We start from the raw sequence: 23,271 nt of genomic DNA, 5'->3' as shown, positions 1-23,271 counted from the left end.
TGCGCCGTTGGTATAGTGGTTAGCATACTCGCTTCCCAAGATATCCTCTACTTAGCGAGTGACCCGAGTTCGAATCTCGGACGGCGCACATCTTTTTCCCTTTTTCTCGTTCCATATCCAGTCTTGGTGGAAGCTCCAGAGGTGTTTAGGGGGGATTTCTTTTTTTTTTTTCCCCTCAACTTCTTTCTTTGTGCAAATCAAAGGATTACTGTACCAAATGAGCTTCGTCCAGCCAAAGCTACGAAACGGGTAGCTTTATCACTATGTCGTACTCTCAATCAACGAACAACTGGCCGAAAAGACATTCGTCGACACGGTCAAGTATTATAGGTGCTTATGGTACACATTTGATCGCCTATACTCTGGTTTTCTGGATCGTCATTAAAGCTTCCATCCAATTGCAAGGTTCCTCCATGTTATTCAATTCAATTCCCAGACAGATAAGATTGGACACACGTGCAATGACTCCTTGTCCGTGCAAGTAGAACGGTCCTCTTCATCGACGGCCTTCATTGGCAGTCATGCACGCAAAACGCCTTTCCCGTCTTGCCTGTTTCCACTCACCCAAACAGACGTTGAGATGTTATTTGCCCTGCTGTCTCTTGTTTATTACCGCTCATGTGGGTTCTCGTTAATTGCCTTGGTCGAATTGCGGATTGGTGGGTACAAGAAGGTTGATCATCTTGATATTGCTGTACTATGTACGCATACATGCATGGCTTCGCTGTCGTTGTGAGGAAAATGAGGAGGTGATCATATGTCTTTGAAATTGCGAGGTACGAACATTGCTGGCTCTTGGCGGAGTAGCAAACATATCAGGACTATAAACACCTCGATGCCTGCGGGCAAACTGCCCATATATGCATGGCAGCTGGGCCAGTGTAAGAGATCAAGGCTGAACTCATTTGCTCTAATTCTCATATCCGAGTGCCTTTCAACCAACGAACAAGAAGAATGACATCTCCCTCCACAACAAATACTTGCCAGAAATCTTGCCTACATGCATGGTCCATCAAAGGATGAAACATGGCTGACGTACATAGGCGCACTCACATGCTGCATACATAGTGTACACCTATAGAAACAACAAAGAGGCGCGTACTGCATTCCCATCGCATGGTGATGCTGCAGTGCAGTGGAAAAGATGATGGGTTTTGGTGTGAAGAAGAACGGAGGAACTCTCGGAAAACGTGGGGCAAGAACAGACGAGGGGTGTGCGATGGGTGGTCAAACGAGAGCAGGGATTGGCCAGTCAGACATTCACATGAAACCCCACCCGCTGGTATGCAACCCGCGTCATTCGTCCATTTCATCTGAAGCGTGTTTCACACTTTTCTGGAGCCTAGCGGGTGATGGGCTTCTGCAAATCAGATCGATTGGAGTTGCATTGGAGTTGCCAAACGACAACATTCTCGCGAATTTTCATAATTTTTTTCAATCAACCTCGAACCGTGACCCCTTTCTAGTGTACCTGGAGCGCTTGCTGGTACGACTAGGCAGAACTCCACTTGTACACAGTACAGTATTACGCCCCGGGCAAGACCCCGCTCTGTCCTTATTTATCCTTTCTTTTTCTTTTCTTTTCTCTCATCCATTCCAACACGTGCTCTCGTACAGTTCAAGGCTTAGACGTGGTTAACGCGAGACTTCCATACAATGTCTTCGAAACAAGGGAGAGAATAGGGAATTTCGACCCTCCTATTGATCCAAACCACGCCAAAGAGGGTAAGAACAACGACTGATCGTATCCCACCAGGTGTCCCACACACATTACATGCACTAAGACCTGACTCCATCTACAGTGGGCAATAACGAACCAGATGCTGTTGGAGCCGGGAATGCCATCAAACCAGCCTGAAAGTGGTAGAAGAGCCCTCTGTAAGTACCAAGCTAACGGAGTTTCCAGGGGTGATGTGTACGATCCCGTCGTCCCCAGTGGTTTAGTTCGGTGATCATCAGCGTTTGTCAGTCAATCTTGTGACCGCCTTCTCGCTCACCGGGCAACCGTCGGTCAATTGCACATCAGTTCCCCCTTATCGATCGTAATCACGGCGGCCCACCCGGCATCAAGGAAGCGTGCCGTACATCCATCGTCGGTGCCAGCGCGGTTGTAAGAATGGGATATGCGCCTCAGGATAGGGAAAATCCCTGGGAGGATTTTTCGGTACCTGGAGGGGTGCATTGGCGGGTGGCAAGTTGGGCGGGAATAGCACAGTACAGGTTGACTAAAGCGCCGTGCAGCGGCGTACCTACATTATGTAAGGTTAGATGCGCAATGTGTTACACACAATCAAGAGCTGGTCGGCACGGCACTACCCACTACCTCCCTCTGTGTAAACATATTCGGTGTTACCTCGACGCAATGCTCTCGCCCTCCCAAGTGGACAAGACGAAGCGGCTGTCGCGATTGTGATTGATTCAGGGGCACACCAGCATGACCACCAGCGCATTTCGGGTCTATCATTAGCGGATGCCCATCAAGCTTGCACACCTACGTATTGACAGACTGACAACGACCTGGGGGGAGGTGGAAAAGTGGGAGATTTGCACGAATTATTATGCTGCGGAGTCGGCGGTGGAGGCTTTGGACAAGCGCAGGATTCATCCGAGGACGGGCAACGGCTGCCGGCCCAGGCTTCTTCAGTTTTTTTCGAGGATCCCCGTTCTAGAAGAAAATACTAGTGGTGCATTCTCAGGACCTGCAGCAGCGAACCATCGAATGTATCCTGTTTCTTCTGAAATGTCCCACGATGCCCTCGTGAATGGACGTTTCGGACCCGACTGGAGTCTACCTCAGAGATTTTCTTGGCCCGGGCTCCCGTCGCTGCCCCTGGCACGTGCCTGAGCGCCATGGCCGCTTTTCCTGCTTTTCTTTCGCTGCCCAAACAAGATAGCGAGAGTGATTTACATTTGTGAAAATTGGGAGCAAATTCTCACACTCCACCGTGGGCTCCAAACAGGAGGTCGCTCTAATCCTTGGCCGCGTATGTCGGCTCCTCTTATAGCCCTTTTATTTTCCCGTGCCCAGCATTTTATCAAGGATGTACACTGGCGGCGACTCCTCAAGGAGACAAGGGTTTGGAATGCGTGGGCCAATGGACGCTCTCAAAGCGATGGCTGATCGCCTGGTTCGGGAAAGAGTGCGATGCGGCGAGAGCAAGGGCAGGTTCGAAGGGGGTCACCCAAATGTACCACTCAGACGAGCCGATACAACCAGGAGTACGACCCTGGGACGGTGCAAATACGATGCGTACCTGCAGCACCTAACATAGGTAGTGGTCAATGGCAGACCCATGCATGCTCTGAGGAGAGTCTGGTTAGGGTTCTGAGCGTGACTTTCACCCCTTCCTTTCCTTCCAGTCGGGTACGCCGCAGGTACCCTAGGTGTAATCTGCGGGTCCGGCTTCTTGGGTTCCTCTTGCTCTCCATTGTCGTGGCCCCCAGGCAACCTCCATGGAAGGCCCCCCGAGCCCCCGGGCGCCTCCCTACCCGCAGGAACTTGAACTGTGAGGCGGGTTTCTGCCCGCTGCAGAGCGGAAAATGAATATCTTTCGCTGGGTGTCTCGCCTTCCTCATTAGTGCTCCCTCTTCCCCTCCTTCCCCGTAGTCCATCTCCCTCGTCACTCCCTTATCCCGTCCTCATTCCATCCATATCTGGTGGTCTGAACCTGTTGAACTCTCTTGGCCGACTCGTTCGACACTTCACTCACTACCACCACTCGCTTTCTGTACCACAGTCACTCATTCATCAATCAACATCTCCATCTTCGGCATCTCTCCGGTGTCCATCCGTATTTCGACAAAAGACAAACAATCTCGATAACGGACTGCGACTCGTCGTGCTGGTCATATCTGGTGGATCGATCTTTGTCAAGACTGCAATTCTCCGGCTCGCCCACTCGATCTCATCCCATATCGATAAATCCGACAAGCGAATACGGTTTTTGGCAACACAACCTTGGTGCGACCATTGTTCGTTTGGTTCAAGAGCTTGGACGATTGTTATTCGAGCATTTATTCTGCATCCTCGCCGTTGTCTTGAAAGTCTTTCCCCAAAGACATCTTGCAAGAGCCACACGCCGGACAGCTGGATAACACCTGTTGTCCTTGGATATTGGTAAGCATATCCTTATGGACGGCCAAGCTTTGGAGCTTGTTCGCGTTTCTTTCTGCATGCCTTGCGGGCGGATTTGTTTCTCTAACATCTCGCTCGCTCTCAGATTCCCATCACTCTTTGAAATCTCAAAATGAAGGTTTCTGTAGCCATCCTCGCCGCTGCAGGCGGTGCGGATGCCTTCTGGCGCATGGAGTGCCGCGGCAGATTGGGTGTCGCTCGCCTCGACCCTCTGGTTAACTACGGTGAACCCGGATCCCATGCCCACTCGATTCACGGTTCTTCTGGTATGTCCATGTGTCCGGAGGCGCGCTAGGAAAGGATGGATTTGCTAAAACTTAATCAACAGGTTTCAGCGACAAGTCTTCCTACGATGACCTACTCAAGGGTGATTGCACTTCTTGCGCTGTCACCCAAGATATGTCTGCGTACTGGACTCCTTCTCTCTACTTCCAGCATGCCGACGGCTCCTTTGAGCTCGTCCCGCAAGTTGGTGGTATGCTGTCATACTACTTCCTTACTACGGATGCTGCCAACCCCGACAGCGGCATCAAGGCGTTCCCTCCCGGATTCCGCATGATTGCCGGAGACACTAACCGCCGTAACTATACGATTTCTGGTACCAGCGTCAAGGATGCCGACCCCCAGAAGTCCGAATGGGCCAGCCTTGGACAGACTTCGCAGCTCGATCTGGCTCAGCGTGCCACCGGATTCAACTGCCTCAACTACAACAAGCAACCTGAGGGCACGTTGTACCGTCACTACATGCCCGACAAGGACTACCTCGATGCCAACTGCGCCGACGGCATTCGCGCCGAAATCATGTTCCCTTCTTGCTGGAACGGCAAGGATCTCGATTCTGATAACCACAGGGACCACCTGGCATACCCCGATCTTGTTATGAACGGCAACTGCCCCAAGGGCTTCGAGACCAAGGTCCCTAGTCTCATGTACGAGACCATCTGGGCTACCCAAAACTTCATTGGACAACCTGGCCAGTTCGTCTTTGCCAACGGTGATGTTCAGGGCTTCGGTTACCATGCCGACTTCATGAACGGCTGGGACGAGGACTTCCTCCAGCAAGCCGTTAACACCTGCACCAACCTCAGCGGCAGGATCCAGGACTGCCCCATCTTCAATATCCAGAGCGAGGCTGAGCAGAACCAGTGCACCTTTGACAAGAACCCCGAGGTCTCCCAGATGCTCAAGAGCTCTCTCAACGAGAAGACTACCGGAGTGATTGGCGACTCCCTTCCCGGCGGTGTCAAGATTGCTTACGGACCTGAGCCCGCCGATGCGGCCAGTGCTGGATCGCATACCACCACTGTCGAAGTCCCAACTGCTACTTACTCCCAGGGTGCCACTGTCACCGACGGAAACTACATGCCCGGTGGTGTCTTCAAGGCTGCTAAGTTCGGCGTCCCCGCTGCCGAAAGCGCTGTCAACTCCATCAGCACCACCACCGAAGCTTTGCCCACTATTACTGAGGCGCCTACCGTCGCCGCGGAGGACGATGGCTTCACCGCCATCAGGACCGAGTACATTACCAAGGGCAATGTTGTCAGCATGGTTATTGTCAAGGAGGCTCTCGAGTACGTGACTGTCACGACCACTACTGTTACGGCCGTCCAGACCGTTCAGGCCCGCCAGTACTCTCACCTGCACCGCCACAAGGTCCGCGCTGCGAACAACCGGGCCTAAGTCATATGCTACATGACTGCTTCCGGTATCTGAATTTCACTTCTACAGGCTTTGTCCCCTTCTGGGGACATTAGCTTTAGGCCACATTAGTGAAGAGGGATCTTTATGGCCATTTTTTCTTGTTTATGCTTTGTTATATCCCTAATGGAATCTTGTCTGGTGGATTGGACTTTGCATTTCAAAAGGTCATTATCCGATTTATGCGGGCGAGGAGGAGGCGGTATGAGAAGGCCAGTGGATTTAAAGAGATACTCAGAAGGTAGAATGAAAGTTGATACTGCAAAGCCTTTTCCCTGTGCTTTGGCATCTTTGTTGTGGTGACGGGTAGGTGTTCAGTACCCCCTTGTCATCACGTATATGGTCCTTAATTTCTTCATCAGCATGGGCGGGCGTTCTACGGTAATACATCTCGCTATATATCATTTCATAGGGCTAGGTGGATAGGTTGGTTTCTCTCCTGAGCGAACAATAGGAAAACACCATTAGGAATCAAGCAAACTGGTCAACCATAGGATGTGAAACTGCTTGATCGTCACTGTTTATGTTCTGCTTTTTGCGATGGTAATCTTGGTACAACATGCCTTGGTGCTTGCGTTGTCACGGTGATGGCGAGGGCTGGAATGCTGCTGTGTGGTTTCGGGACGTGGTGTCGTGGTGTTGCCGGGCGCAACGCATTCCATTCCATTCGCAGCAACAACGCTGCACTGGATCAACAACACTCCAATTTATCTCAACCGGTAGAAGCATGTTGACATTGCAACAACAAGAATCATGCTTCTTGCATTTCCTTGTTTATGTCGTTACTCTTTCCCTCAGACGCTTCGTTGTTGAAACCATCACCACGCTCTTTTCCCCTCACGATCTTTGCCAGATGAATTTCGGCGATTGATGAGCCGATTACAAAGAACGAGGTCATAGTACACACCGCAAGGAAACATTGGAGCGAGACCAAACATCGATTGCAATAGCGCGCTACGAATAGCAACAACCAGGGCGCAGAATGATCACTGTCGCCGACTGACTTGCCAAGTGTGTTTGCATCTGATTGTCACGAATCCCGCCCCAAGCAAGCATACGAAGGCAGAAACACGAAACAGCACGGCACGTAAAGCAAGAATAGCAACATATTCCCTGCAGAAACCGAGATACCGGGGGATCGAAATCGGAAACAAGCAAACTGCAGCATCACTGACCACCACAGCCCCGGGCACGATAAGCAAGAGATCAACATGAGCGCCGCCGCCGCAGGGGCTTCCCTCCCCTTCGGCGCCCTCGTCGCCATCGTCCTCCTCGGCACCTTCACCGTCTCCGCCACTCTCGCCTTCTTCGGCATCTGGCTATCGCGTCGTCGAAGGTTTGCAGTAGTAGCCGCGGGCCAGGGTCAGACAAACAAGGAAAGAAGCGGAGGATGTCATGTGTACGATTTGACTGGTGAGACGACTATTGCATCGACGGCGTTGACAGTTCATGTTGGGAATGGTCACGATGCCGTGGATGTTGGAGACTTCTCTCCGAAACGAAGCCCTAGAAAGTTGCAAAAACTTCCATCTGCGGCGTGGACGACGGCGTCGGCTTTGAAGTATAATAGTACTACTTCTTTGTTGCCCAAGGCGAAGGGAAAGGGGATATGGCAAGGGGAGGGTGCTGGTAATGGACTGAGAGGTCGAGCACATGAGATGGATGGAGAGGGAGAAGATGGGGTGCTGTCGGTTTCCATGCTACCTGGGATGTCGTGGATGGACTTGGGCGGAGCGCAAGAGCAAGGGTCACTGCTGCCATTCAGCAGGTTGCGAAAGACTTCTTCCGGCAGTCTTTTTCGCCTGCACAAGACAAAATTGCTGGGTGTGAGTAGAAAGAAAAGCAGTGCCAGTGAGAGGAGAATGGCAAACCCAGCGTGGATTGATGAAGAGGCGATTCATGGTCCGGAAATGAGCGGGCTGAGCAACATCACGCACGAAAACGGGACTAGTAATGATAGTGACAATAACAGCCACCGCAAGTCATTGCTGTTTGGTTGGCGAAAGGGGAAAGGTAGAGATTGGATCCGAGAATCGTGGCCGTTGAAGACGAGGGCGCCCACGGTTCCGAGGCTGGATGACTACCAGGAACTTCCTAGGAGTCAGAGGCTGAGCCAGAGCCAGAACCAAAGCCAGCTGAACGACCAAGCAGAGCAGCTGGAGACCGAGACGATGACAGGTCGTCTTGGAATTCCTTCTACTGATAGCGGTCGACGTGCTGTCAGGTCTGCCTATGGCGCAATGGAGGGAGGAGGAGGAGGAGGAGGAGGGTTATCGGTCTCTCTACTATTACCTGAGCCTCCGCAACCCGCGATAGTAAGAGGACAAGCCGGAACAGGAGGAGGGTTCGTTGTGCAACACAGACATACCAAGAGCGAGCCCCAGAGGATCTTGAGGGTCATGAACCCCAGCACTCCTACTAGCCTTGCTAGGCCTACTCCCATACCTACAACGCAGTCAACCTCGACGAAGAACAGACAGGTATCAACGGATTCGACACTTTCCGAGATCCTCAGATCCACGGAGAAGAGGCTGCAGGAAGCCAGCACTAGCGGAGTGTCGCGGCGAAACCGAGCGACAATACAAGTGGCATCTGGTCCCCATCGAGGACTGCCTCTGCACGTGGCTGAGAGACTCGAGGAAAGTCGCAGCCCTGGTCTTCGGCGAAGCGAGTCTCTCAAGGAAACTCGAGGGACTCGAGTAGAACATCAACTCCCTGTCATCAGTCCATCAAGCAGTGGTCTAGTGGCGCCACTGACCCTTGTGCCTAAGTCATCGGGACAGCAGCAGCAGCGGCCAGACTCGCGGGAATCATCGTCCTCGGAGCCAGATAGTCTCCTCGCCGAGCCTGCCTACTCGGAGATGCCGTCGGGACTGACGAGTCCAAGTCGGGTCTCAAGCATAGCCGGTGCTTCGAGCGTTGCCGAGACAGAGATTGAGATGCTCCTCTTGACCGTGGATGTGCCGTCGAACCGCAGTTCCATGACCTCGACAGCATCTCTTTCCACTATTCACAGCGTGGACGAATCATCTGAAGGGGGCGCAAGAGTTTCAGTAGGGACTAAGACGCCATCCCCAGACCGTGCTGCTATGGTGGCAGGCACCGGAAGACCCGCGGTAACCTTACAGATTTCCATGGCTGACAGTGAGCGGTTCGCCTTGCCTGCTCCATTGTCCGCTGTTGATGCGTCTGCGCCCTCTCTACCCTCTGGATCCTCTGCCCGGCCCTTCACGAGCTACGGGTGTCCTGTACCCAGACCTCTTTCAACAAGATCCCAGGGCGAAACCGAGAGCAACAGGAGATCGTTCGTACGGAAGTCCATCATAGCACAAGAACCAATTGGCCCTATGCCCTCAATGCCCACTAGGCTATTGCCTTGTCCAGGAGTACCTTCCGGCAAGAACTGTGTGATTGCCCAAACCAGCTGTGGCACATGGCACACCACAATGGCCGATCCCTTTCAGGTACCAGTCAGCCCAACTTCTATTCAAGCATCGACAGACTCTGCGAGTCCGACATCATCCTCGGGTTCCATGGCATCAAGGGAGACTCCCAGAGGGCTTCGCTCTCCACCCAACAAGAGCACCACATACAACAACACGCTGTTGAATTCGATAGTTCTCCCACCGCCAACACAACACAGATATGTTGATGCCAAGAACGTGGTGGCAGAGATCAAACCACCAGCCAGGTCAGGGATCGTTCAAACACCAGAGCGAGAGCGTCGCTGGCCCTTTATAAACGCACATACCGCTGCACACGACAATGATGCATGTCAGCCGCCCTCGCCAACACCGCGCTCGGGCTCGCGCTTGTCCCGGCAACTGTCACTACAACAACGCAAAGCTAGTGAATCATCGTCCATATACTCGCAAGACATTGCGGCCAACGAAGCCTTCAGCCCAGCACCAGTACCGACATTCACGATTCTCAGACCATCCAGTCCCACCCGGACATCCCTCCCGCCGTCGCCAACCACGGTAGGACTAGCAGCAGCGCAAGCTCTCAACGCCGCCAACTTCCAGAGGAACTCGATCCTCTTTGCGGGATCCCAGCAGCAGACCCCCTCTTGCCGCACTTCGCGTACGATCAAACCCAATAGAGCGTCGGTACTAGCAGCGCAGCGAGACCTCGACGACGAGGTTGGAGATGATGAGGGTAACAAAGGAAATACAGCAGCCATGACGCCAAAAGCCAGCCCCATAGCCTCCACCATTGCCCAGCTTCGACGCATGAACAGCGTCCTCAGCACCGCCTCCAGCGTAAGCAGCATTAATACCGACGTCCCTGACGGTGGCGGCAATGGCTATCCGAGCAGAAGGAATAGTAGAGTGGGAGTATCAGCCAGCCCGACGCAATCGGCACTGAGAGGCGGTGGATTCAACCCCAATCCGAGACGGGATAGCCATCAAAGTTATGGCCATCGGCGAAGTGGGAGCAGGAACTACTTGTTTGCGCTGAGCGGCGGTGCTGGAGCCGTACCGTCGACGCCAACAACACCGAAGGTCGTGAAAAGAACAAGCGGTAGCGGAGGCGGAAGTGGTGGTAGGGTGCGCCTGAATCCATCAGGGCAGGCGATAGGGCACTCACGGACCGGTTTGGAATCAGGATCAGGAATAGGAAGGATGGTGTCGATATCTCGATCTGGATCGCCCAAGAGGATAACGTTGACGCCGGGACACCACCGAAGCCTGGGAAGTGATTGCGGTGGTAGCAGCGTGATTGGGAGTTCTGGCCTAATTAACGCCAACATTTTGAAGAACAGGTTTCAGTTCGACGACCACGACGATGATGACAATAATAATAACAAAGGCAAAAGAGCCAGTAATGGTAATGGCATTACCAAGAAGCAGAACAGCAGTGACTTTCTGGTGGGCGCAAAGAACGATGAGGGCAAAGAAGAGGAGAGTAAGAGGAAGCTTCCCGTTAGATTTACGTTGCCAAATTCTTCCCCGGCCACTATTAGGTTGACGCCAAATTCTCCCCCGTCATCGCCGTCGCAGAGGTCGAAGCAGGTTCAGACGGGCATGGTGTACGTGACACCGAAGGGAAAACGTTGGAGACAAAGCAATGAGAGTCTGGGGCTTTATGACCGGGATGGCTTTTTGATCAATTCGCATGGTCAGCCTCCTCCTGGGGCAAGCTCGAGCTCGGTGCGCGCTTGACGGTAACGGGCAATTGAAGATAAGGGTGTGATGAATAAGGGCGTATTCGGGGGATAATTGTTGGTGTAATTGATGGCGGCGTTTCTTTCTTGTTTCTATTTGAGATGGCATTTTATTTGTGCTTGTTTGCCGAACAAAGTTGGCGCGTTTTCTCATTTGTATGGTATTTAAAATTTAGCCAAGCTTATGGCGAATACTTTGACCGATGGCAAATTGATTGAACCAAGACAAGAATTGAATGAGTACGGAGCTGTCACTGATTGAGTAATGATGGTTCAAGGTGAAGTTGCCAAAGGAGTGAGGTGATGTTAATGTAGAAGCCGTCCTTTCCCTTCTTCTGATGAGCTCCTTGCTCGGCCAGGCAGCTGTCAATTGCATACTGGACAGCCGCCACCAGCTGCAATTGGACAGTTCCCGCCAGCGGTTAGGCTTACACTGTCCACGGAGGTCGAGACCTGAAACAACCGCAGCTACTATAGCGCCAACCATTCACAACCTACCCTCAGGTTGAAGCTCTCCAACATATTCTTTCCATCAAGTCACTTAACTTTAATGATCGATAGTCATCATACAATTATCATCTTGCTTTCCCATAGCTCATCAAATTGCTAGATAAGCCACATCTCGTCGATTTCATCATTACTCACTCGGACCACAACGGCACGAACAACATTATAACCAATATCACCGCTACAAAATAACGATAATGCCCCCCCTCCCTCACCAACACGTCCCCCGTCTCATAACCTACTACCAAACCCACCACACTCCCTCCGGTGACCCCATCTCTGTCCTCCCTTTTCTTCAAAAACCCGGTATCAACCTCACCCACCTGATCCTAGCCGCCATCCACATCAACTCGGACCCGGAAGGCATCACCCTGAACGACCACCCGCCGTCACACGAGCGCTTCACGACATTATGGGCCGAGCTCCGCATCCTCCAAGCGTCAGGCATCAAAGTGCTCGGCATGCTCGGCGGCGCAGCCAAGGGTTCATTTGCGCGCCTTGATGTCCCGGATCCAGACTCTCCCGATAAGACGGCTTTGGAGCGTTTCGAGCGGTATTATCAGCCTCTTAAACGACTGATTAAAGAACGCGGCCTGGACGGCCTAGACCTAGACGTCGAAGAAGAGATGTCTTTGGCGGGAGTGATTCACCTAATCGACCGACTGCGTTCCGACTTCGGGCCGGATTTCCTTATCACCCTAGCGCCCGTAGCGGCCGCCATGTTGAACCCGCGGCACAACTTATCGGGGTTCGACTACGAGGCGCTCGAGGTGATGCGCGGCCAGGAAATAGCGTGGTACAACACGCAGTTCTACTGCGGGTGGGGGGACTGTAGTAATCCGGTCATGTACGAGATGATGGTGATGAAGGGATGGGCATCGGAAAAGATTGTTGTCGGGTTGATCACGAACCCAGAGAATGGAGGAGGGTGGGTGCCTTGGCCGGCGCTGGCGGGCGTCTTGCCGCTGCTGGTGGGCAGACATCCAAGGTTCGGCGGGGTGATGGGGTGGGAGTATTTCAACAGCTTACCTGGGTCAAGGGAGAGGCCGTGGGAGTGGGCACAGGTCATGACGGCGCTGTTGAGGGGGAGACAGGCGTCGGATGCTGGAGCGCAGTTGCTGGGTGCGTTGGGTGCTCCTTTGCATCTTGATGTTGCGCAGCAGCAGCACCAAGAACAACAACAACAACAACAACAACAACCACAACAACAAGCAAAGCAGTCTCAACCTGAACAAGAGAAGGAAGGAGGGGGGTATGGGCTAGTGGACAAGGACGAAGTGGACACACCCCTTGCGGTGCCCAACTCGTTTGATTACCACACTGATGCAGAAGATGAGGATGAGTAGACGTGAGACAGACTTACACTACCCTAGACCAAAGCGTTCCATTCCAACAACAACAACAATGCCAACGGGATCATGTGTGGAGGAAACTCTGTTTGATGGCAGCACGGGGTCTGCCGGTAAACGGCGTGTCAATCATATAGAAACCCGTCTTTCAGTAGCCAAGAGTCCCATACAACCCGGACATCAGACATGACTAATAACTTGCGATAACTGGCCGAACCGGTGAACAGGAAATATGTTTATGAAAGCGAGTCAGATGAGAGGGGGCAAGGGTTCATCCTATCTCGGATTCACGAGGGCTTATTAATGCTCTCTCGACACAACAGGTCAACTCTGCACCGTGCAGAATTTTTGCGAGAGCAGCCTTCGTTGTTTATTAGCCTGAAATGGTGGCCTGATGCCGCCGTGACCCGACTCGGACACTGGGGGCAAGTGGTTGACCGACGACACCCACGAATGCTCTCAAGATCCCCAACATGTGTCCAGGACCCCGAAGATCGGACCCTGTGATGTTTTGCACTGTGTGCCCCTACTTTATGCCTTTGTGAGGCTGCTGCCGGAAAGGAGGGCATTCCGGGATGATAATCTCCATTCCGAGTGGCCTTGGCCCACCGACAAACTCGAGCTGCCAGCTGCCAGTAGTGTAATCCGATGGCCAACTGTCCCCGGCTCAGATTCTGGAGGCTGTGACTGATAAACCAACCAAGAGAGGAAATCTAGTGTAGCCAGAGTTTGGCAGGACCCAGCAACATGCAATGCTCGGAGACATGACGGCGCCAGGATTCAGTCCCCTCGGCTTCTCTTTGCAGTCCAACAAATCATCCGGGGTGTTTGTCAGCGGTCTGGTGCTGTGGAATTCCATTAATCGAATTCCTCTCCTCCTTCATATGTTGAACTTTCTCAGTGAAGTACCGAAAGATTTGACGGCCTTAAAGGGATATACATTGTGCAATGAGCTGAGGTGGATCAAACCTTATGGCTAAGACCATGTCTTCTTTGCGAGATGCAAATCATGGCAAACCGATGACGAAAAGCATGACATCTTGCTCGGCGTCTCATCCTACCCACACTACGCGTGCGCAGCGGTGCACGTTCCCTCGTGAATTACACTCAAGGGAGCCCAAGCTGCCCAACCCAGATAGATGTCTGATGCCACCCTATGATGAACCACAGACGCGAGTGAACAGGAGTTAACGTCAGGGACGATAGGAATCATAGTTTGCCGCATCTCTCACGAGTGACGTTGTCCGGTCGACAAGGGGAATACGACACAGACGCAAACACGTCGTACAATGATGCGAGAGTTGAGCCCACGGAGACGACGAAAGACAGCTTTGAGGTCAGCCCATCTTTGATGGCGTTTGCGATGCTGTCATCGGCGGGACGGGGAGACGGGACCGAGGGGACGTGTACGGACAGCGACGTCAGTCGGTAGGAGCCAAAGGGGAGAAGGGGGGGTACGCAAACTGAAGAGTGAGTGTTGTTGTTGCAGTGGCGAGCAAGCGAGGCCGGACTTATCGCCGTGGGCCGCCCGTCAGCGTCAGCAGCCTGCGTCAGAAGAGGGCTGAGAAGTGAAAGAGGCCGTTTGACGTCAAGGCGGGTGCTGTCCCCGGAGGCTATCAATAGAGCCGCGTACTATTCTCAGGGGTCAGTCTGGCGGCAGCGCCAGGTCCCCAAGTTTAGGGGTCCAACATCCCATTACACTACAGGCAGAACAGGGTGACAGACTTTGTTCCCCTGTCGTTCTGTGCCGTTGGCGGCTCCCTGCGCACTCTCGCTCCCTTAATGATGACGGCACGGGTGAGGTTCTAGAATGCCTATGACAGCAGAGGGATCCATGGGAGACGAATCGAGATCATCATCATCATCATTGTCATCATCAAAGCGGCTCCTTTACGGCCTGGCCCTTTGTTCGGAGTTAGTGAAAGGATTAAAAAGGCCATGTGTTTGTGGAAGGCTGAGACGTCGTCAAGCAATGACGACAATGGGCCGCGGAGGCGATTTGTTTACCGTCTGTTTGGTCGCACAAGGACACATCGCGAAGGTGAGGTCGGCTCTGGCGTCACTTGCTGGGTTAAGCTTATCCATGATCGCAACATGGGCCAATGAGTGCTCAAGGTTCCTGCACCGAGAGCCGGACAGGGGCTTGCGCTTCTCCTCCGGCAATCCTTCGTTCGAGACCATTCAATGCCCCACTCGGTCCTTTCCTCGCTGGGAACCTGGAGGGCAGGAAGAGTAAAGCCAAGAAGCGTACACAGTAGATGGAAGTAACCGAGTATTGCGCAAAAGGAACAACAACCGAGAAAGATGAAATGAGATCAAGCAGAGGAGAGAGGAAGTGACAGGCAGGTCCTCCTCCAGAATTCGAACTGAATGCGGAAGGGGCAAACAAAGAGTTGCAAAGTCCGGCCAGCTGTTGACAGGGGTACGACAAGTATCTCTGTGGGGCATGTACAGCAGATGGCCGGTAGGACCGACGCTAGCAGGGGTTTACAAGTGACCGTGGCCTGAGACTGATGTCATTTTACCTTGCCGCATGGGTGGCGCCTTCTGACCTCAACAGCTTTTTGCGAAGTGGAAAGCTCAGGTCGTCGTCGTTCATGCCTCGCCAACACAGTTTCGCTGTCCACCTCTGCGTGAAAGATGGGAACTGAGTTTGAGTTTTCATCGTAGTACCGCGTAACTTCCACTTGTGGTGCAGTGGTTGTTAGGACAGTCGCGACTCGCTACCATCAGCACATCGTCATTACCGCGAGCTTCTTTCCCGTCGTTTCATTTGTCACGGAATTGCTTTTGGCTATCCCGTCCGAACTCGGTGAAGCCTTCTGTTCCTACTCTTTTCATGATTGATCCATTTTGAGGCTTCACTTCAACTTCCAGAAGCGACAGGGGCAGGATCAGGATGAAGCCTGTGCAAGTTCAGCAGCGCTACTATATGCTAACTAAGCTATCCCACTGTGTGATGCCACTGTCCGAGAACAAAGAAACGCAGGGACCTCCGCCCGCCTGAATATGGGAATTTGGAAAAATGCCTAATCTCCAGCAGAGTCAAAATGGCTTCATTCCAATGGTAAAAACGGAAATGCCATACTTTCCCTGGTCGCTGTCCTCGCTTCCTGGCGCCAGTCATGCCGGCCTGCCAACTTTTTGTCTCATCCTCCTCGAAACCTAGCTCCCCTCCCCACCCCCCTTCAAGCGAAACACCCGTCGCCGACCCATTGGCCGGTGGCCCAGCTTTTCAGCTGCCGCTCTGACTTCCGAACTGCGACAACTACAGCGAGCGAACAGCGCCGAAGAATGGCGGTACTGTGTCAAAATGGCTTCCAAACTAAAGCGAGCTGACAGCCCAAGACTGGCGGTATTGTGCCAAAATGGCTTCTCCTTAAGAATGCGTCGCCCAGTTCTGGCCCAGCCGCCAACAGCAGATACTGTATTGATAGGCACCGACTATTGCGGCCAGAAGCCTTTCTCCCTGCATTAGAGAGGGGAAAAGAGGCATTCGAGGAGCACAAGGGTCCGCTTCTTTCTTTGCTCAACCACTGACATCATGGCAAACCGCGAATCCCTTCTCAACTCGGGCACGGGAAATGCGCCGATCTCTGTTTCTGGCCCGCAGTCAGGCCAAAGGACTGTTGCTGCTGTCGTCAGGTTGCTAGATGGTAAGCCCCAGATCCTGGGTACGTAGAGAGGTACTGTGCACACGCTCCCACTCACACTCACAAACTTCGCCTCCCTCGGTCTCCCGCGTCACGGGCTGCTCCCGGGCCCTTCTTCCGTTCTTCTCCTGCTTCAGTTTTGCCCAGTCCGTCACAGTACCGCACACGGAATCCCTTCATTTCCCCTTCTACTTTCTACACTACGTATATGGCTCCACGGTTCCGAATGAGCTCTGGTGAAACTACCGACGTGCAAATATCCACCATGATCTTCCTCGTGCTCTCTTTTCTCTGAAGCTAGTGGCCAATAGAATGACTTCATCTACACACATTATCAATCTCCCCAAGACCTCCAATGACCTAGGATCAGCAGGGTCTTGCCCTTTTGGGCGTCAGTTAGTTGCTCGAGGAGAAGAACCACTGAACCCGTAGGCGGAATCTCCGCCATACGCTCTCAGCACTCTAGTGTACATAGTAGAAAGCTACCATTTCTACTGACAATAGCACCCATCCTTCTGCGCAACATCTAGGTTGTCCTGACGACCCTGACATCACCTCTTACTATGGGTCATCTTACCGTCTCTCCACTCTGCCGTTGTCGCGCCGAGGACAACGAGGCAGCCCCAAGGCTAACGGCCAACAGACGGTGAGATGGTGAGACTCCGCGCTCGCTCAGCCTCCACAGCCAACAGGTACCTGGCCATGGAAGTGACGGCTTGGGGTACCACGGGGACTCACAACGGCCTGAAGGAGCCATATCGTGCCAGCTACTAGCCAGTTAAGCCTGGAGATTGGTTGGATCAGGGGCGGAGCTTTTTACGCCATCTCGTGCAGCCCGTAGGCCACGGTCCCCCATGTTGACGGTGTTCATCACTGTCGATCACCAATCGAAACAGACAAATCCGTGCAGTTGTGGGTAGCATTGCTAAAACGACGCAATTGTGCTGGATTTGAGGACGACAGTGACACAGAGAGAAAGGTACGGGAATTCTTCTTCCTTAGTCATCGGCTTGTTGGGGGAGTGATGTGTGCGAGTTGACGGCACTGTGGTGGGTTTGCTGTGCACGCCCCTCCCATTGACCCCTTCTTGGCTCTTCTGCCACCCGAGATCCGACGGCCGCGGGCAAAATAACAATGAACCCAAAGAGAGGGAAAAAAAAAAAGACAATGAAAAAAAAAGAGGGGAATGCAGATCACCTCACGGTGACGGAGGAGTCCAAGGAAGAGAGGGATCGCGGGGGAAGAGAATTCTTTCACCCCTCCCCTCCTGGTACTTTGGCACTCTGGTACTCTGGCGCTGCTTCTTTACAGACCCTCACCAAACTCGGGTCTCCATACCCATCTTCTGACCACCCCTTCCGCTTCTTCCACTTTTGTGTGTTCGACCAACCGTTGCCCCCGGCTGCTGGCTCCTTGCCCCCTCTTGATACCCCCCCTACCTTGAGTTTGGTGTGGGCCGCATCAGCGCATCAGTGCAAGCCCATTCCCGCCCCTAGCGTGCTGTGTCGCCTTATGAGATTAGCTTTTTTGGAGCCAAGCCATCTGTTATATAGTTCCCCTCCTCCTTCTTCCCCTAGACCCTCCGTTCATCAGTCTTCTCGACATCTTCATCCAGCTAAAACTTCTCCAACACAATCAACTGTTTCCTAGGTCATCTTTCCTAGCGTCATTCTCCTTACCGTTCAAGCCTTTTTTGCGTCAAGCCATCCACAACACTATTCCAAGACATCCATCCGGCAACCAAAAGCTTAGCTGCCCAACGCCAACGCAAAAAAGCATACCACCTTATTTGCCAACAACCACAACAACCACAATAACAAACCCCCAAACAGAAATGTCGGCTGCTGCCCAGAACTCTGCCTACTCCATCACAATGTCTCCTCCTCCTCCCTTCGACCTGGGCTCCTACTCCCGCTCCATGCATCAGCATACCAAGCGCCAGATGGAGGCCGCTTCCCAGACAAACCTGCCCAGATCCTCGGGGTCGCCTTCCAACAACCAGAACTCCAACGGCCAGAGCCAATCGAACGCCACACCAAGTCTACCCAACGGCGTCTCGGGTACTACTCGCTCGAGGAACTCCAGCGAGTACAGCTATCAATCGTGAGAGCTGCTCCGAGAGTGTGTGAGGATGGGATGGACTGGTTGATTGAGCACACACACTCCTACTCTTGACTACCACCCAACCCGCGCCCACAATCAGGCCTTGCTTATTTGGTCATCTGGGGAAAAAAGATGACATCAATGCTCCTAGAGAACAACGTCAGAGCGTCCCGCTGCAGTGTATCACTGCATGCCGGAAAAGGAGCAAGGTGTGCATGCGACAGGCAGGACACGACGACGACCGTACATGATGCATGATTTCTCCAACAGAGGAGTGGAACTCGTCATGTTTCTCGCGGCCTGGTCCATTTGACCCAAAAAAGTTCCATGTCGCATGCAACCCTATCAAGGTGTCGGGCTAAGGTGTCGGGTTTCAGCGGTGGTGGCTGTCTACTTCTGATCTTTCGTCATGTAATTCGGGTTATCGATTGAGGGGAGTTTATTCTCCTTTGCCTTCTGGTGACTTTGAGAAACTGGCGAGTTTTGTGTTTTTTTACGAATATTCTCTCCTTCTGTTGAACTGGCAAGGCGTTTCGTGGGAGACGGAAAGGTTTTCTTTTTTTATGTTGCGGGTTCCTAGGGAAGATATCTAGAGGGGAAAGCGAAGTTGTTATCATACGGTACACGGAGCTTGTTTCTGGGCCATGAGATTCGGGATCTGGCAGAGGAAATTCTTTTGGGGATTGTACATATTAGTCGTCAGATTTCCCGGAATGATTGATGATTATACCCACTCATGATTTATTCAACGTGTTTTTTTTTTTGAACATGTGAATGTCTGTGTTGATCTACGATGCTCTAACTAACGGTGAGTGTGGGTTATCAATTGGCTGTATTGACTAGAAGTAAACTCACTGGGTATCAACATCCATCATCCACGTCGATCATGTTTGCTGCGATGTACACTAGAAGGCTGAAAGAATGGCCATTACGGACCGCCCCTCGTGGCATTCGACAATCTGCATTCTTTGGCAATCTTCATCATGAGATCCATGATGCCTCTCCACACCCTGACGTACTGATGGTGAAAATTTTCAAACCAAGGTATCTTGACTTCCGGCCGGTTTGTTTCCTCAGACCAGGGGTTGCTTCTTCTTGATACCAAGCAAGGCCGAGTGGTCCTTCTTTTTCTTGACCTGGCGCTTGAAACTGGGAGGGGGCATGTCGGTCGCAGCGGCTGATGCCGGGTTCGAGGCTGTCGCCGCCGTCGCCGTCGCTGCCGTTGACGAAGCAGACGAAGGACCAACACCAGCACTAGGAGAAGAACCGGACGAGCCCTCCCCATTTGCCGCCGCCCCAGGGATACTCGGCAGACCCAACACCTCCTCCTCGGCCGGCGTTTCCTCCAGCTTTTGCTGCAACCTCGCAAACTCAAATGCCTTCCTAGCCGCTTCTGCATCCTCCTCCTCCTCTCTCCTCCTCCTCTCCTCCTCCTCGCTCAATCCCCTCCCACCAAGTACACTCTCAATATCCACCCCACCTTCCCTTTGCGCCCTCTCCAGTCTCGCATTCCGACTCCGAATCTCATCCAACGCATCCGCGACCGCCATCTCCCTTTTGGCGTCAGCCGTCTTTTGCTCCAGTTCCGCCATCGCATTCCTCTCCTCCGCTTGCGCAATCTCCCCATTCTCATCCGCCATCTCCCTCTCGATCCGGTCCAGTCTCTGCTCATCCGTCTCCTCCAGTTCCCCTTCCAACCCGCGGCGCCACGGCTCCGTGTTCCGCTTGGCGCCCTTCTCGACAGCATAGTCCTGGTTTTTGGGGTCGGTCCGGAAGACAATCTCGGCACTACAGCGCGTGCATCGGATGTAGAAGCGGTAGATCTGGATGCCGAGGTAGCGCTCGTCGACGGGGGTTTCCTTGCGCGCGTTGAACTTGCGCCCTTTGTACATGTATTCGCCGCAGGTGGAGCAGCGCAGGGAAAAGGGGGCCATGAGGCGGACGGTTTGGACTTTGGGGCCGGTTTGCTTGGGTTGCCGCGAGCGGCCGACGAGGGAGGGGTCAAAATCCGGGGGGTAGTATTTGGTTAGGACTTTGCGTTCGGACATTTTGAGGGTGGATAGGGGTTGATGATTTGATCAAGGTCGAAAAGGTTGACTGTTTGGTCGTTTTGTCTAACAGGGCAACGAGTGTGAAGCGCTTGTGTTGCAAAGATGTGTAGTGGTGATTTTTAGCGTGTTGATTCGGGTCTGATCGCGCGACAGAAGTTTGATTTCGTGTAACTGGTGAAACTCGTGAACTTGACAAAGGGATGTTGTTAAAAGTCTGGAGTTCGGCAAGGGGAAGCGGAGAGGTGAGGTTGTGGTTGTTGCTGGGTTCTGTCGGATAAGCAGCAGATCGAGATCACGATTCCCCCCCAAAGACTCAAGACGGACCGGACTTATCCATCAAGGTGGGCGCGCCACGTGAGGCTGGGGTGCAGGGAAGAACGGAAGCTTGTGCCACCCCCCACTTTCCGCTGTCAGATTTATAGTTTCATCGGTCACGGTGTTAACGAGCAGACAGGGAGGTTACAGATAGTCGGAAGCACAGATACGCTCCCGTCGGTATGGATGTTTGCAATCATTCTCGCGGGGAAAGAAGAGCTCGATCAGCGCGGAGTACTACTGCGCTATGTTGCATACGGTCGATCAACTGTGTGGCTTTGTTCATCCTTTCTGTCGCTGATCCTGGTGCACGCACCGTGACATCTTGGCGGATCCGAGTCGCGTAACAGTTCAAGCTATGAGCGTACTGTGTAGCAGTTGCGGGTTAGGGTTATCAACGATCATCCGCCTTTTAACCCACTGCGCGCTTGTGAATATCTCCCGTTAACACGAACCGCAACTTGAACGAGCATCGCTCATTGTTTGCCGACGGTTCGAAGACTCGAACAAGGTCCTGCTGAAAATACTGAAGCATCACTCTCATATTGTCTTCATTATTACGTTCAGCATCTGGTAAAGTTAGTCGGTATTCCAGGTATCCAAAAACACGCCGGTCACACAATCAACACGATCACATAGTTGCCTGACATGAGATAATCCCATCACCACCCACGGCATCAACGCCGATATGAAATCCACCAAACATAAACAATAACACAAATGGCCCAGAGCTGAAACAGAAACACCCCGGTCCAAATGGATGTGTACGACAATAACACCTTTAATGGGAAAGACGATTTCCCCCGAAAGATCCTGTCCCAGCTGCTAGGCTCACATGGTATGGCCTCTCACCTCCGCCAATTTAACCCTCTCATCCCAATCCTCAGCTAACCACACCCCCTTTTTTATCCAAACAGGCCCCGTCCACGCAGTAACCTACTCTGCCTCACCAGGGACCTACATCCTCACTGGATCTGCCGACCGGTCCATCCGTCTCTACAACCCCATCCCAGCCTCCCCCTCGTCTTCAACCGCGACCACCACCACCTCATCCACTTCCTTCATCACAAAACCTTCCCAGCCCCCCTCAACCACACCCCCACAAGGCCGCCTGATCCAAACCTACACCTCCCACGGCTACGAAGTCCTCTCTCTCTCCGTTTCCTCCTCCAACGCCACCTTTGCGTCCTCAGGCGGCGACCGCGCCGTCTTCCTCTGGGACGTTTCGACAGCCACCACCATCCGCCGCTTTTCCAACCAGGGCCACACCACGGGGCGCATCAACTCGGTCATTTTTGCTGGCGTCGATGATTCCCTGCTGATTTCGGGAGGGCACGACACGACGGTGCGGATATGGGATGTGCGCTCGCAGAGTTCAAGTAGACCCGTGCAGGTGCTGCGGGAGGCCAAGGATGGGATCACGAGTCTTGCTGTATCTCCCGGAGGAGCGGAGGTACTGGCGGGGAGTGTGGATGGACGGGTGAGGACGTATGATGTGCGGATGGGACGGTTGGTGACAGATGTGTTCCCGGGAGCGGTGACGAGTCTGTGTCTGGCGAGAGATGGGAAGACGGTTCTTGTGGGGAGTTTGGATAGTAAGATCCGGTTGATGGACAGGAGCAATGGGCAGTGTCTGAGGACGTATGGCGGCGATGGAAATGCGAACGGGGACGCAGCTGGGGGGTGGACGAATAAGGAGATTAGGGTGCAGAGCGTGTTGGGAGGCGGGGAGAGATGGGTTGTTGCTGGTGATGAGAATGGAGCGGAGAACTCGAACGGAGAGGGACGGGTGTGGGCTTGGGATCTCTTGACCGGCAAGCTTGTGGCTAAGCTTGGGGTTCCGTGGGGGCCTGGTGGTGGGAAGGTTGTGGTGGGAAGGGATGGGAAGGAAAAGGAGAGGAAGAATGTGGTCAGTTGTGTTGCGTGGAAGGACGGTGGGTTTGGGAACCAGTTTTGTGTCGGCGGTACATCGGGGGTTGTGACAGTGTATGGAGAAGCCTGATCATCAGTGATAGTCATGAATGCGTTGAAAACCTTGGATCGATATCTGAGGGCTCGTACAGCCGTTTACCTATGTTTTTACTTGATGCAAAATTCCATACCGATCTAGTTTATGGGAAGGACCAGGGCACAGTGTACGTCACGTATTATACAATGCGGGTACGAATTGGTTCCTTTATTCCGATCAAAAATTCAACAAGAGTAAGCCGTTCCGCATCTTCTAACAGTTTGAACCCTCATGCTACTCTAACAGACGTATCCGCAGCGTCTTCGGTGGCATAGAACCGCCGTG

At 53.1% G+C, this 23,271-nt stretch overlaps 10 protein-coding genes and 1 non-coding gene across 11 annotated transcripts; 10 read left to right on the top strand and 1 right to left on the bottom strand.

Annotated features, from left to right (window-relative positions):
* Position 1: 1 nt before the first annotated feature.
* B0T23DRAFT_t48 lies at positions 2-88 on the top strand. The gene has a single exon. It is a non-coding gene; the product is annotated as a tRNA-Gly (tRNA).
* A 1,056-nt stretch (positions 89-1,144) lies between these two features.
* On the top strand, positions 1,145-1,858 carry B0T23DRAFT_401291 (uncharacterized protein; the record flags this gene model as incomplete). The annotated part of the gene is made up of 5 exons (XM_062838566.1): positions 1,145-1,282; positions 1,347-1,381; positions 1,501-1,517; positions 1,618-1,725; positions 1,803-1,858. The coding sequence occupies 5 exons, from the start codon at positions 1,145-1,147 to the stop codon at positions 1,856-1,858; spliced, it is 354 nt and encodes a 117-aa protein (XP_062697394.1).
* A 1,986-nt stretch (positions 1,859-3,844) lies between these two features.
* On the top strand, positions 3,845-5,941 carry B0T23DRAFT_25148 (uncharacterized protein). The gene is made up of 3 exons (XM_062834180.1): positions 3,845-4,117; positions 4,221-4,401; positions 4,464-5,941. The coding sequence occupies exons 2-3, from the start codon at positions 4,248-4,250 to the stop codon at positions 5,813-5,815; spliced, it is 1,506 nt and encodes a 501-aa protein (XP_062697393.1). The 5' UTR covers positions 3,845-4,117; positions 4,221-4,247; the 3' UTR covers positions 5,816-5,941.
* Positions 5,942-7,044: 1,103 nt separating this feature from the next.
* On the top strand, positions 7,045-7,400 carry B0T23DRAFT_307887 (uncharacterized protein; the record flags this gene model as incomplete). Its single annotated transcript, XM_062834445.1, has 2 exons — positions 7,045-7,305; positions 7,344-7,400. The coding sequence occupies 2 exons, from the start codon at positions 7,045-7,047 to the stop codon at positions 7,398-7,400; spliced, it is 318 nt and encodes a 105-aa protein (XP_062697392.1).
* Positions 7,401-8,029: 629 nt separating this feature from the next.
* B0T23DRAFT_370621 (uncharacterized protein) lies at positions 8,030-11,290 on the top strand. The gene has a single exon (XM_062836606.1). It carries the CDS (start codon positions 8,074-8,076, stop codon positions 10,996-10,998), a length of 2,925 nt encoding a protein of 974 aa, XP_062697391.1. The 5' UTR covers positions 8,030-8,073; the 3' UTR covers positions 10,999-11,290.
* Positions 11,291-11,470: 180 nt separating this feature from the next.
* On the top strand, positions 11,471-12,998 carry B0T23DRAFT_25136 (glycoside hydrolase superfamily). The gene has a single exon (XM_062834179.1). The coding sequence runs from the start codon at positions 11,705-11,707 to the stop codon at positions 12,851-12,853; it is 1,149 nt and encodes a 382-aa protein (XP_062697390.1). The 5' UTR covers positions 11,471-11,704; the 3' UTR covers positions 12,854-12,998.
* Positions 12,999-13,329: 331 nt separating this feature from the next.
* Positions 13,330-15,153, top strand: B0T23DRAFT_409672 (uncharacterized protein; the record flags this gene model as incomplete). Its single annotated transcript, XM_062839377.1, has 3 exons — positions 13,330-13,374; positions 14,172-14,262; positions 14,739-15,153. The coding sequence occupies 3 exons, from the start codon at positions 13,330-13,332 to the stop codon at positions 14,960-14,962; spliced, it is 360 nt and encodes a 119-aa protein (XP_062697389.1). The 3' UTR covers positions 14,963-15,153.
* Positions 15,154-16,400: 1,247 nt separating this feature from the next.
* B0T23DRAFT_392334 (uncharacterized protein) lies at positions 16,401-17,283 on the top strand (the record flags this gene model as incomplete). Its single annotated transcript, XM_062837997.1, has 3 exons — positions 16,401-16,530; positions 17,040-17,163; positions 17,202-17,283. 3 exons carry the CDS (start codon positions 16,401-16,403, stop codon positions 17,281-17,283), a joined length of 336 nt encoding a protein of 111 aa, XP_062697388.1.
* A 968-nt stretch (positions 17,284-18,251) lies between these two features.
* B0T23DRAFT_25099 (uncharacterized protein) lies at positions 18,252-18,818 on the top strand. Its single transcript, XM_062834177.1, has one exon. It carries the CDS (start codon positions 18,344-18,346, stop codon positions 18,614-18,616), a length of 273 nt encoding a protein of 90 aa, XP_062697387.1. The 5' UTR covers positions 18,252-18,343; the 3' UTR covers positions 18,617-18,818.
* Positions 18,819-19,483: 665 nt separating this feature from the next.
* B0T23DRAFT_25113 (CWC16 protein) lies at positions 19,484-20,877 on the bottom strand. Its single transcript, XM_062834178.1, has one exon. The coding sequence runs from the start codon at positions 20,658-20,660 to the stop codon at positions 19,686-19,688; it is 975 nt and encodes a 324-aa protein (XP_062697386.1). The 5' UTR covers positions 20,661-20,877; the 3' UTR covers positions 19,484-19,685.
* Positions 20,878-21,530: 653 nt separating this feature from the next.
* Positions 21,531-23,207, top strand: B0T23DRAFT_25052 (WD40-repeat-containing domain protein). The gene is made up of 2 exons (XM_062834176.1): positions 21,531-21,816; positions 21,896-23,207. The coding sequence occupies exons 1-2, from the start codon at positions 21,735-21,737 to the stop codon at positions 22,978-22,980; spliced, it is 1,167 nt and encodes a 388-aa protein (XP_062697385.1). The 5' UTR covers positions 21,531-21,734; the 3' UTR covers positions 22,981-23,207.
* The last annotated feature ends 64 nt before the right edge of the window (positions 23,208-23,271 follow it).

Source organism: Neurospora hispaniola, assembly GCF_033458365.1.
Source record: "Neurospora hispaniola strain FGSC 10403 chromosome Unknown B0T23scaffold_1, whole genome shotgun sequence".
NCBI classification, from domain to species: Eukaryota; Fungi; Ascomycota; class Sordariomycetes; order Sordariales; family Sordariaceae; genus Neurospora; species Neurospora hispaniola.
The sequence above is the reverse complement of the archived record's forward strand: the minus strand, read 5'-3'. Positions and strand labels throughout refer to the sequence as shown.